The 13,478-nt window shown below is 43.1% G+C and overlaps 1 protein-coding gene across 1 annotated transcript; it reads right to left on the reverse strand.

Moving 5' to 3' along the window:
• Positions 1-290: 290 nt before the first annotated feature.
• On the reverse strand, positions 291-10,136 carry LOC142483232 (protein TASOR 2-like; the record flags this gene model as incomplete). Its single annotated transcript, XM_075583293.1, has 5 exons — positions 291-1,371; positions 3,288-3,485; positions 6,574-7,353; positions 9,897-9,971; positions 10,064-10,136. Coding segments are annotated over 5 exons (2,145 nt in total), but the record flags the coding sequence as incomplete, so codon positions are not given.
• Positions 10,137-13,478: the final 3,342 nt, after the last annotated feature.

A 13,478-nucleotide genomic window follows, 5' to 3' on the forward strand; every position in this document is an offset into this window, starting at 1 on the left:
CGGGTCCCAAATAGTAACTTTGTTACTTGCAACAAAGTAATATTTCTTCCACCACTTGTATAGCTTCTGCTAAGGTCATTTGTATCTGTTTTTTTTTTTTTTTTTTAGTTTGTAGTTAAAATTACTGCCCCCAACTTCTCTTCCAATTCTCCCCTTCACCCACCTTTGGAATGGAAAATTAATTGAACTAAATATAAAAAATTAGAAGGTAATTGGAGAACTAAAAAGATGCTAAATACAGGCAAAACAGCAGCAATTAGTAAGCTTTGAGAAGGGGTTTATTTAACCAGTTGTAGCTACACTGGAAAATCTCTAGGGCACAGAACACAATGGATCAGAGGCGATGTGCAACTTACCCGTGTAGAGCTCGGTTAATAGTTTTCTCCAAAGGATCACAGGTAAATTTGCTGTCCAAGTCAAAATCATAATGGGCGTCCCAATTGCATGTTATGAAGAAGTCATCGCGGACCTCCAACACAGACCGCGGCTTGTTTCTGAAAGTCGAGTATATCATTTGGTTGTTGCTGGTCAGGAATATAACATCCTCTGGAAGCAGAATGGCGTTTTGCTGCGGCTGTACCTCTGTTGCAGGTGGTGTTGTGGGCGCGGGTATATCCTCGGTGCCAGGCTCGCTCACCTCGTCGGGCACTGGATCTACGTTGCCGCTGTCTGTTGGGAGTAATGAATAAGAATGCTCGAGGCAGACCTTGCTCGTTTGATTATTTCGTGCTCTTGCTTTGGACACCGAAGAATGGACTTTTTGTATTGTTTGATTTGTACTGCTTTCCTTACCTAGCAATGAAGGAGTCTTCTCTACCGGGCAAGAGTCATTGTCATTTCTGGGCGGATCCTTGGGTTCTTCTGAAGTTTGAATGGGCTCCTCGGGCTCGGGCGGCTTTGGAGCAACGGCAGGCACAGGACTGCTCAACCTTTCTGTCTTATTTCCCCTGTAGTACCGATGATCGGAAAAAAACTGCGTAGACTTCTCCTCTGGACCATCCCTCTTCTCCGCTACGTCGTCATTGTCCAAGGGAACATTTTCAATTTGCGAGTAAGGGAAGTTGGAAGCACTGAATGAGTTCAGAGCCAGATCAGCCAGTAGGTTTAGGGCGTGGGATTCGTACATGCTTATCCTCTTCTCCAGAATATTCTCCTCTGGAGTCCCAGCCTTCCCACATGGTTTCTTTATGGTGATGCTGGGCTTGAGGTTCCTGATGGACCTGGAAGATGATTTTACGGCCACAGGCCCAATTTGTTTGACCGCCTCCATTTTTCTAGTGGGCTGCTTCGCAGTCGGCTCTCGGAGTTTCCTGACGGGTCTGCTCACGCTTTCTGAGCCAATTTGAGTTTCAGGTGACGGGCCCTTTGTAGCTGCACAGGAAATAAATATAAAGTTACGTTAAAACTAGGTAATATTGCGCCTATTTAAAATAATAATAATAACAAAAATAATGATATCTATATATTTTTTTCCCCATATCCTTATTCCCAATACGTCCAAGGTAAGCAAATGCTTTGACGGTTTTTCGCAAATCTCTAACTAATGTATGTATGTATTATTTATTTATAAAATGTTTTACCAGGAAGTAATACATTGAGAGTTACCTCTCATTTCACGTATGTCCTGGGCACAGACTTATGATGACAGATACATGGTTACACATAGTTACATTAAGTGAGCAGGGTTATACATTATATAGAAGACATTGCATGCACAGTTAGAGATAATATATATTATAGGCGTATGACACAGTTACAGACCAGATTAAAATGTGAGACAGTCTTAGTATTGAAAGAACTTAGACTGGTGGCGGCTGTGAGAGTCTCCGGTAAATTGTTCCAGGTGTGAGGTGCCCGGTAAGAGAAGGAGGAGCGCGTGTGTATGTGTGTTTATTTATATAGGCCTATCCATAATAAACGTGACATAATAATATAACACATAATGGGAATAAGCGCTTGAGAGATAAAAAGTAACATTAGGAAAAGAAGTCCCTGCCCCAAAGAGCTTACAATCTAAGTGGTAAGTAGGGAGAACTTACGGAGACAGGAGGAGGTTCTGGTAAGTGCGTCTACAAGTGGCCAAGGTTTGTGTCTCCGAGATGTATAGTACCAGCCAGCGGAGCTACCCGTGGAGAGAGATGGTGCCGGTTGGATATTGAGGGGAAGGGCATTCGAGAGGTGCAGGGCAGTCAGTGGGAAGGGTTTTAGGCGGAAGAAGGCGGCTGTATTAGGACGTTGTGGAATTGTGTTTCTATAGGCAAATCTTCCTCTCTGTTCTATAGAGTAACAATTATAGCATCATTAGCCAACTACCCAAGAAGTGGAGGGCAACAGTTACCTAAGAGAGACATTTCACAGAGCCAATTGAAAATAGAAACCTAGACATTTTTTCCCCAGAAAAATATAATAATTTTGCGGGCGACTGGGCCTTTACGAGTATTCTTCCGAAGACTAAAAAGAGCCGAGTACACGGTCAGTCCTATATAACACACACACACACACACACACACACACACACACACACACACACACACACACACACACACACACACACTTTTGCCAGCTACCATAGGTCTGCTCCTTAATGGGGTTACTATGTAACGTTGCTTGTTTATTCATTTTGAGAATGAAATACCTGAGCTATATAATCTTTTGTCTTACTTCTCTGTGAAGTGGAGCCATTTACTGTAGAATAACTACATCCTCACTGGTCTACATAGAGTGAAATGTAGGAGCAATGGAAGAGTAACAGGTTGCATATACTGTACCTGGGACCAATAGAAATCCAGTTTACCCAAACTTTATTGCAACAGCCTTTCAAACTTGTATGCCAAGATATTGTTTTGAACGTTTTTTCACCTTTTAAAATAATTGTTTTTTCTTGTAGTGTACTTAAGTTATATTTAAGGATATAGAATGCACGTCCCAAATCCCTAACCCATCTGCTACCTTCCCCCAGGCTTTGTGAACAAAACAAACAAGTGGTGGAGGAAGCCATGCTAAATGACATACATAAAATGTACACTTTTGGATCAACAATTAATCTACGACAGGAGGTATTTGTACGTATTAGGAAGTAAAGAAGTCTGAAGAGAAAATACAAGTTCAGCCTAAGCAATGAGAGTTGGAGGACCCGGGACAAAAACAAATTGCACTTTAATATAAAAGTAGTATCTTCAACAAATGGCTAAAAATCAGTGAGATGGACTACAAGTGTGACTAACTGAACACCAGTGAGACTTGCCATGAATGCCTAAATATAGTTCTGTGGACATGCATATTTTTACCTGGCTCCGAGGGCTTTCGTTTTGCAGGCCTACTGCGTGTACCAACGTTGTCTTGGCTTTTCCCCCCATGTGTTGGTGGTTCACTTCTTTTGCTTGGAGGTACTTTTCTTCTTTCCTTCTTCCTCTCGCCCGAAGCAACTTTTTCGGTCAGCTCTGTCTGGGTATCTGGCACAAACTCAGCCGTAAGAACTTCAGCACCTAGCAATAGATACAAAATGTGTCTTTAACCAAAAAAAAGTGACTACTAATGTTTTTGTTAACACCCTAGCAGCATCAACTTTCCATATCACTTTACACTTTCCTAAATCTGTCTCGGCGTCTCCCCTGCTGAAATCCCTCTCCTGGCTTCCTATCAAATCCCGTATCACACTTTCAATTCTCCTCCTCACTTTTTAAAGCTTTCTGCTCAAGGATGTCTTCTCTCTACCCATTTTCTGTCTAAAGACCTCTCCCGCCTTAAACCTCTTACTGACTGCCCCACACCTCTGGAATGCCCTTCCCCTCAATATCCGACTAGCATCCTCTCTATCCACCTTTAAAACCCATCCTAAAACCAACTCCTTAATGAAGCATATGAGTAGGTCCGTGTTTGATACTACACACCTCATACATCGACCGTGGCCCCCTGCAGACGCACTTCCCAGAACATCATCCTACTCTCTCTGTACGTTCTTCCTACTTACCAATTCGATTGTAAGCTCTTCGGGGCAGGGACTCCTTTTCCTAAGTGTCACTTTTATGTCTGAAAGCACTTCTTCCTTTTGGGTTACTTGTATTATTTGTTATTTATATTATTATGTCACGTGTATTACTGCTGTGAAGCGCTATGTCCATTAATGGCACTATATAAAGACATACATACAAAAAATATCCTTACCATTCTTGGTATGGAATAGGAGTGCGAAGCAAGTGCACAGCAACGGAAACAACATTTACCTACTTTTCTACAGTGCTTGTATCCACTCTGTATCGCACAATTTCAACCTTCATTTTGCCCCCCCCCATACAGTTCATACAGCTCCCTCTGTGGGTTGCACCTTTTTTAACATCCTTCTCTCTTTAGGTGGACTTTGAGAACTGTGAAGGTTGTATTTACTGTGGGCTGTTATGTATGTATGTATGTAGCGCCATTTATGTACATAGCGCTTCACAGCAGTAATACCCGTGACATAATAATATAACACATAATGGGAATAAGCTCTTCAGACAAGACAGTAACAATAGGAAGGGGGGTTCCTGTCCTAAAGAGCTTACAATCTATGTGGTAATTAAGGAGAACTTGCAGAGACAATAGGAGGGTGTTCTGGTAAGTGCGTCTGCAAGGGGCTAAGGTCAGTGCATCTGAGATGTACAGTATCAACCAGTGGAGCTACCCGTTTGCTTCATCAGAGGTGCGTTTTTAGATGGGTCTTAAAGAGGGAGAGGGCTTTAGATATACAGGGGGAAGACAAGACACCCTTGAGCAGAATGCAAGAGTCGAGCAGGTGCATAGTGAGAAACAATGTCAGAGATGTAAGGAGGGGCAGAAGAATGTATAGACTTAAGAGTGAGGATGACAATTTTGTAAGTAATACAGGATGTAATAGGAAGCCAGGTGATGGATTTCAGCAGGAAGGAAGCTGAGGCAGATTTAGGAGAGAGTAAAGTGATTCTAGCAACAGCGGTCGGGATAGATTGTAGGGGAGACAGTACCAGGTTACAAGATGGGAGACAATGAGCGCCAGCATTAGAGTTTTAGCAGTAGAGGGACGGAGGAAAGGCGTATGTTTGCAATGTTACGGCCATATAGAAAAGCCATATATTGCTCCGCAACCAACACTATCTTAGTGTGAGTCATTTCTATCCAGGGCTATTGAAGACAAAGATGTTTGAATGTTACTGTGTATGTTTTTTGGTTTTTATATTGCAGCTACTTCTGAGAAGTACCAACATCGTTAACTTGCTGACATAGCACAACTTCATGTCAGGATTGTCCTCATCTTACTTCTAAGAAGTTATCGGCGCCAAGGTTTTGTGAGAAGAACCGTACAGCCCGTCCGGCTGCCTTCCCTCACTAGGGATTCCTGCTCCTTAGAATATGATATGCAGATGATGTGAGGAGCGCACAATCCGGTAGGAGCAAAGAGAGGACCCCAGGTAACAAAAGAATATAAATTTATTGAGTCATCAAGACATTAAAATCCAACGCGTTTCGAACATGTTAGCGTTCTTTATCAAGGGTCCTTAGAAGATGGACTGGTCTCACCAATCATTGCCAGTGTTTTAGATTTATAGTTTGGCACGGTTATTACTGTCCTTTGGGTTTAGCGCAGTGTGTTTGCATTTTTCTCTTTGCCACTTTGTCTTAACAATAGACACGGAGGCAGCCAATTGCAGAAAATACAAAGAGGCGAACAAGCTCCTCATTCAGAACGGATTGTTTATTATACAAGAAAACTTATATATTGTTTTTTTTTTTTTTAGTTTTCTTTTAACCTGGCTGATATTGCTGCTTGAAATGTTTCCAGGTAAAATATGTACAGTAACATGTTGGGGGGGGAGGAGGGGGTAAACTACAAAAATTATTCTACACAAACTGCAAGAAGATGTAATTGACTTGTATACAGAAGAATGGTCTTCTCTGGTCAAAAAAAAATAAACATTTAAAGGCTGCAGGAATTGCCTCCAAGTGGTTTTTGTTTGCTCTTCATAAGACATTTGACGGCCAGATATGACCCCAAAATAAGAACATGAACTATTAACAACTCTGAAAAACATGTGTCTGAGGACTGATGAGAGACCATTGTACACAAGACAATTAATATTAAGTCAGAAACAATTAAGTCTGCAACAGCTGTAAAAAAAATAAAAAAAGAGAAAAGGCTAGAAGTATTACTGTCAGAAACCCCCATTTGTTGTGTGTGTAGGATGGGCGATATTATGGAGGAACTTATTTTGACCTCCTGCTCTTAGCACTTCTTTCCATTGCCGGCATAGAGGCAATGATAACCTGCCCCCCACAGTCATCTGACACCCCCTCCCCACTTCCGCCCCCACTAAACACCTTCTAGGAGCAGCGCGGAATAGTACCGTATTGGCCCGAATACAGTAGGGCCTCGCACATACTGTAATATGACCCTAAAGTTTTGGAGGTGTTCTACATGAAAAATAAAAGGTGTTAGGCTGCGCATATGATAAGAGTTCAGTTTTCGGAAGGACATTTTTTTAGGGGAAAAAAAAAACAGCACTATATTCGGGCCGATATGGTAATTCCGGAAAGAAATATGTACATGGGATAATAACCAACCTCGTTTTCGCCTCTGCAAGCACTGAGCGTTGGCAAGTTTCACCGTTGTTTTGTTCCTATTTGCAGAGACGGTCTGTTTCATGTCCTCCGAGTTCGGCCTTTTCCGCTTGGTTCTACGCAGGTTCTCGTTGCTCTCCGCGGCAGGCGGAGCAGGTTTGGATATACCTTTACTTGGGGTTTTCTTCCTTGAAGTCCTTCCCCCTCCTCCTCCTCTTCCCGAGGAGCTCCTTTTCCGATGACTCCTTTTGCCTTCGTGCGGCAGTCCTTTCCTATTTGACCCCTCGGTGTTCTCGGTTTCGACCTTTATTTCGGCCGCCAGGGACAGTTTGGACTCTAATGAGTCATAGACTATTACGTTTGCCCCGTTGTTACCCCAGTCTGCATTATCACTGGTGCTTGGTGGCTCTCCTGCCAAGAGGTCGGATGCTTTTAGCAGCGGAAAACAGAAATTGACCGGAGCCGAGACGTACGTTTTCAGCCGAGAAAATGCCAGCTGACTACACCTTTCTGGAACAAGTTTGCTAGTGCCTTCATGGGGCACGTCTGTCAAAAGAGAGGGAGCATCCTTCGGTTTCCCCTGTTCCTCCAAAGAGGCGGACGGTTTCTTCTGGAGTAAGGCAAACTTCTTGAAATACCGTTCCAGCAATGCCTCAGAGTAAAGCTCCTTCTCTTTGCGTGACCGGCATGTTTCCGAGATGGCATACCGCAGGCCTGGCAAGAGAGTAGTGACTTTTAAAGAGGTTTCTTCCTGGGTGAACACTCGCTCCCATTCTTCTCTTTCTATGGGAAAAGGAAACAATACATTTTAGTTACTAGTTCTCAACTCCTCCGTTCCTTTTACAACCCCCCCTCTCCCCACCCAAAAAGGGGGAACATCTAAAGACCAAAGTCCCTGTAACATTACACCAGGAACACACACAAATACACACACACACACACACACAAATACACACTAGTAATGCACAAAGTAGTAGTAGTAGTAGTAGTACTACAGTAGTATCACAAAGATGTTTGTAATCCAAAGATGTGTATTATAAATACAGAGCACCACAAATCGACTTTTCGGTCTGCGTAGAGGGACCCCCCCCTGAGGAAGTCCCCTCTACACGGACCTATACGTTGGTTGCGGTGCCCTGTATTTATAATACACATCTTTGGATTGCAAACATCTGTGTTCTGTCTCCTTACTACTTGACCTATATCTGGTAACCTTTGTGTATATATCTATATATACATATCACATTTTAAGTTATGGTGGGTGAAAAAGGCAACAAAAAAGCTCCACCGCTAGCATATAGCCAATAAAGAATATCACTTGTGAGCACATTCACATGTCTTAGACAGGTCTGCACCCCTGCCTTTCAATCATTATCACCTCGCATACAGTGCTCCCACTGCAGCAAGGAATTCTGGGAAATGACATGCAAATGAGCACACAATGTGTCACCTTTTTCCTGGAATATCCATTCACATGGAGCCCATGGTTTGTACTTGCTTTGCTATTCCCATGCTGTGCTTAAAAGCTGTGTGGACGGCGATGCATCAGCTTAAATGGGCTCCATGTGAAAGGCAGGGCTGCAGACCTGTTTAAGACATGTGAATGTGCTCACAAGTGATATTCTTTATTGGCTATACATACATACATACATATTGAACAAGTCCTCAATCAGGTTTTTAGGACGCAGTATATATAAACTAGAATCTTTGGAGGGCGGAAAAAGACTCCAAAAGCGTAATACACGTAGACTAATTTATTTATTTTTACACAAACTGTAGATTAGACTGCAGTTTTCGCTGAGTGGAAAGACTCTAGGAAAATAACTGCATCTGATCAAAGAAACTCTTGCTACGTAACTTCATGGTAATGTCCATTGCCACGTCCATGGCCATTTTCCAGACACGTACTGTACGTCGGTAGCATACAAAGAATGGGGATGGAATGTCATGCGCCACTATTGCTGGAAGAGGACTTATGAAGTCAATATGAAACTACATGTGCAAGACATCCATAGCAAACAGTAACCCTAAAATATAAAAAAAAACACATCTTGTTGCACACCTCAGAGCTGTGAACCTAGAGCTTGCCTCCAATTACCTCAGGATTCCCTGTTGGCAAGTTCAGACATAGGCCAATTATCTTCTTAGGTACCAAAATATATTAAGGGGGCATATATTGTTTCCATCAGAATTATTCCACCGCCCTCAAACGTCTCTTATTTGGATCCACAGATTTGCCAGTTATGGGGTTTAAAGAGGCGGCTTAGAGTTTGTGAGTGTGTATTAGGAAAATGCCTTGTGCGTGGACTGTTATAAAAAAGAGGGGTTACTTTTGGAAAATCACAATGACCCATCAAGCCCAAGTCTCACTCTCAATGTCATAAGAGCGTGACATGACTGCTTTCTAATGGATGACCCGGTGGCCATCTTTGGTTATGTCGGCACATGAAAGGTAAAAAAAAAAAACCATCTCCAGAACCAGGGGAGGGGGGGGGGATTCTGAGGCGAATGGAACTGGTCTGGGGGATCCCCCTTAATATCCTCCCCCGCCAATTTTGAATATGCAGAAACAGATTCCAAGAAATGGAGCGATTGCCACTTCAACCCCATTCCGTGCCCTACTGATGTAAAAACGTTCCCCCCCTAAAAGCCCTCGTGATGAAAGCTGCACGTCATGGCCTTTCGCTCGTTTTTATGGAGCTGTTCAACCTTCACTGAAGGGGAGGGGGGGAGGGAGGGACCCTGCACATCTGGGACGGGCGCCAGAATAAGCTTCCCAACAGACAGCCAATCAGTAAACATGACCACCATTAAGGATACACCTGGACATCGGACCTGAATATGGAAGTGGGCAACGTATAACTGGAAGGACAAGCTGAAACATTGGGGGAAACCCCATATAAGTACAGTACACTGCTGAATATTTGTGAGAACTTTGCATTCTTGTTCTTCCTTCGTTTGAAAGGCACTGCACCTAGAAAACATGTTTCTGCCTTAAAGAAGATCAAAAAGCCAGACAACGAAATGTAAGTGTGGTGCAGCAACATAGAGCTTGCTGTTCACCAGGCGTGGGCAACTCCAGTCCTCAAGGGCAACCAACAGGTCAGGTTATCCCTGCTTCAGCACAGGTGGCTCAATCAGTGGCTCAGTAGAAGACTGAGCCACCTGTGCTGAAGCAGGGATATCATGAAAACCTGACCTGTTGGTCACCCCCGAGGACTGGAGTTTCTCACCCTTGGTGTAGATATTACCATATAATATCCTTATGTAAGATTAGTACAGTGAAGAATGATTGGTATATAGGTTTTTTTTCTCCTTTCTCTTACCTGTTTTGTGCAATGTTTTGGTGTGAGGGAATAAAAACAGGGCGGCCAGGCAGCTGCTGTCACTGTGCAGCAAATCTGGAAGGAAGACCACACCTTTGCGTCATTTAAATCATAACGGGAAAAAATTGTCATTGCTTTAAAAATTGACCGTGGATAAACAACATTACCTGTGCTGGTTTTCAGTGCAGAAGTGGTGACCAAAATAAGAAATCCTTGGTCATTTAAAAACTTGATGATTGCCTACGAGTGAAGTAATAACAGCAATTAGCAACAATACTAGGAATACAAATGGCAGTGTATGGTAAGAGGAGGACAATTAGATAATAGTATTACAACTGCCCTTTGCCAGGGCCGTCCTGTCCATGGGTGTTCTAAATGAAGACATTCTAAGGTCTGAGCCCAGGGTGATGTTCTCTGTTGTGTTTTACTATTCAGAGCTTTGAAAGCGGGTTGATTGTTAGAATGAGTGGAGAGTAGACGATTGAGAATACTTTATATGTTCCAACACCTGGTCCCTGGTGTATCCAGCAGCTATTTTTGTTGCCCCAAAACCAGAGAGACGTTCTGTGACATCAGAGAGAGAGGTCCCATCAGGTCGTGAGAATCCATCCCTGATGGCCTCAGTGGTGGAGGGGCAGGAACAGCGACCCACAAAAAAGGGTCATCGTTGTCCACTTGCCACATATAATTAAACGTGGAACGCTACAACAAAAAGTAGTAGAAATATTTTCTATGTTTCAAATGTCTGAGATCTCAAATGCTGCTGTAAAACTGCATTTCTGAAGAATTGCCACGCTGGTCTATTAAAAAAGGTACCAAAACCTGCAACAATCCTACAATTGTCTGGGCCAATGAGGTAAACGAAATCATCACACAGATTTCCATCAGCACAAATGCTTACAACAATTTACCATCATCAATAAAATAAAATCAAGCTGTAGGTAAAATAAACACGGGCTCTGCTGCTTTAAGTTTAATTTCTTTTATCTACAAAAAGGATTCGCAATCAACACTCCGATGCAGAATGTCTAGTGGGGCACACAGGGGAGAGAAGCTCGTTTTGTTATACCTGCAGCACAATTATACAGAGAAAGATGATCCCGTGACGAATGCAGCGCACACACAAAACTATACCACCTCCCAGTCCTGAGATCTGCTCAATTTGCTAAGCTGTGTGAGCCATTCTAAAACAATAATAATAATAATAATAATAATAATAATAATAACAATAATGCACCCGTTGGTAAACTACTATTTCTTTTGAACAAAATAGCTGCAAGAGACTGAGATTTTATGGTGGTCAAAGATGAGCTTCAAATGCTGCCTATATCCACCTGTCACAGTGAAAGGTCTGTGGCTACAAATAAGGAAAATACACTCTTCCAAGCAGATCCTGTGAAAGAAATGCATTCTTGGGCACACTTTACTGCCCCCATGTAAAACAAGTAACTCAAACGTATTTGCAAATGCACTCACCACAATGTCACCATTTCAGCGTTATCCTCCCCATTGTTGATGAACAAAAAATAATTCCTTTCATTTCACAATCCAACAGCGAGACGCAGATAACATGCATTACAAGATGCACCAGCCTACCTATGGCCCCCCTAACACTATTACACTGTGGTCCTTTTGTGCTTAACAAAGGAAGAAGAAAAAAAAACACCTTCTCCCCTCCTGGAGCGATCAATACACCAGGGAAAGGGAAACAAGCCTCCTGTAAACAAACAGGTAAAGGTGGGGAAGGCTGAATCTGCAGGGGCTGGAGGTAAGGGGCTGGGGGAAGTGGATGATTTGGGAGGTTGCCAAAAATACAGGGAGTAGCAAGGGAGTGTAAATATAATTGCCGTCAGCAGAGCACGGAGGGAGTGAGAGACGGGGAGCGTGGTTAGTGGGTTGACGAGAACTGGGCGGTTGAAGAGGAAACAAAAAGGAAGACTGGGAGAGACAGTGGGGTTTTTCTCTTCTTTGTTTTTCAAATACATTTGGGATGGAAGTGAGGGAGGGAACTGAACGGGTTGAATGGTAGGCTTCCAAAGGCAGCACATGCTGTGGTACTCGGTACCATCCTGTATCATAGACCGCTTCTGCGGTGAACAAGATCTCCCCTTAGGGATAAAAAAAAAACCATCAACAGCATGTTACAGCCTGTATACAGTATCACCGGGTGCCTGGCAGGTCGGCTCCTTATGGTGTGCGGGATACGTCATAGGACAAACAAAGGGTTAAATCATTACGAGCTGGGCTTTTAAGCGATGTTAAAAGGGCAGTCCCTTCTGGGGATAATGTACACTAACATTGGTATGTTCAATGTAGTACAGGAGTGGCCAACTTCAGTCCTGAAGGGCCACCAACAGGTCAGGTTTTAAGAATATCCCTAGTTCATCACTGAATCACCTGTGCCAAAGCAGGAATATCCAGAAAACCTGCCCTGTTGGTGGCCCTTGAGGACAGGTGTTGGCCAACCCTGATGTAGGCAATTGACACCATTTTTAAATAAATCCAAGTGTAAGTGATGTTATATCCTTGTATAAACTCAATGCTTTGGCAGTGTAATTAGAATCTTAAATATCTCCCAAAATTAAAATAGAATCAACCCAAAGAAAATAGAAATGTACTTAGTTGTAGCTAATGTTCTTTATTTTATGCAACTTATCAATGTAATTGGCTTCCTTTGACCGATTCACACATTTAAAATGAAAGGTTTAGCTGATTTGCTTATGCCACTAAATACATTTCTATTTTCTTTGGGTTTGTTCTATTTTAATTGTAGGTGGTAATTAAGATTCTAATTACACCGCCATCACTAGCGTCACAAAATGGCAAAACTCGAGGAGATCAGGTAAACCTCGTCAAGACCCTTCCAAAGCATCGAGTTTAAACAATAATACAACAATCAATACTTATGCTTGATGGATTTCAAAATGGTGTAAATTGCCTACATCAGGGGTACCCAACTCCAGTCCTCAAGGGCCACCAAGAGGGCAGGTTTTAAGGATATCCCTGCTTCAGCACAGGTGGGTCCCTGTGCTGAACCAGGGACCTGACGGTGCCCCTTGAGGACTGGAGTTGGCCACCGCTGGCCTACATTACATTGAACATACCAATGTTAGTGTACATTGGCCCTAGAAGGGACTGCCCCTTTAACATCGCTTAAAAGCCCAGCTCGTAGTGATTAACCCTTTGGTTGTCCCATGACGTATCCCGGATGCTCTTTTTCTAAAGGGGGAGAGCTTGTTGACCGCGGAGGCCAATCCAGGTCACTGGAGGGCGGTTGTGACCAAGTGATGGCTGCCCCAGCGGCATCATTCTGACGCACTATGGGGGGGAAGTCCCCTTGAAGGGTCCAGTGGGTGAGAAATAGCCCTACAAGTGGTTGTTATCGGCCATTCATTTCCAGCTCTAGTGTCCAGTTAACACTTCTGGAAACACTCTTCCAATTCGGTTTTATATAGTCGTCGCATGTTTACTTAGGCAAGAAAATGAAGATTTTGGTGGTGGTTTATAGAGTTAGAAAACCTTGGTTTCTTCTCCATATCGTACTGCGTGTAGGGCCGAGTATACCAAGCGCCCATTTAATGG

The sequence above is a fragment of the Ascaphus truei genome, unplaced genomic scaffold, assembly GCF_040206685.1.
Source record: "Ascaphus truei isolate aAscTru1 unplaced genomic scaffold, aAscTru1.hap1 HAP1_SCAFFOLD_3104, whole genome shotgun sequence".
Taxonomy (NCBI): domain Eukaryota; kingdom Metazoa; phylum Chordata; class Amphibia; order Anura; family Ascaphidae; genus Ascaphus; species Ascaphus truei.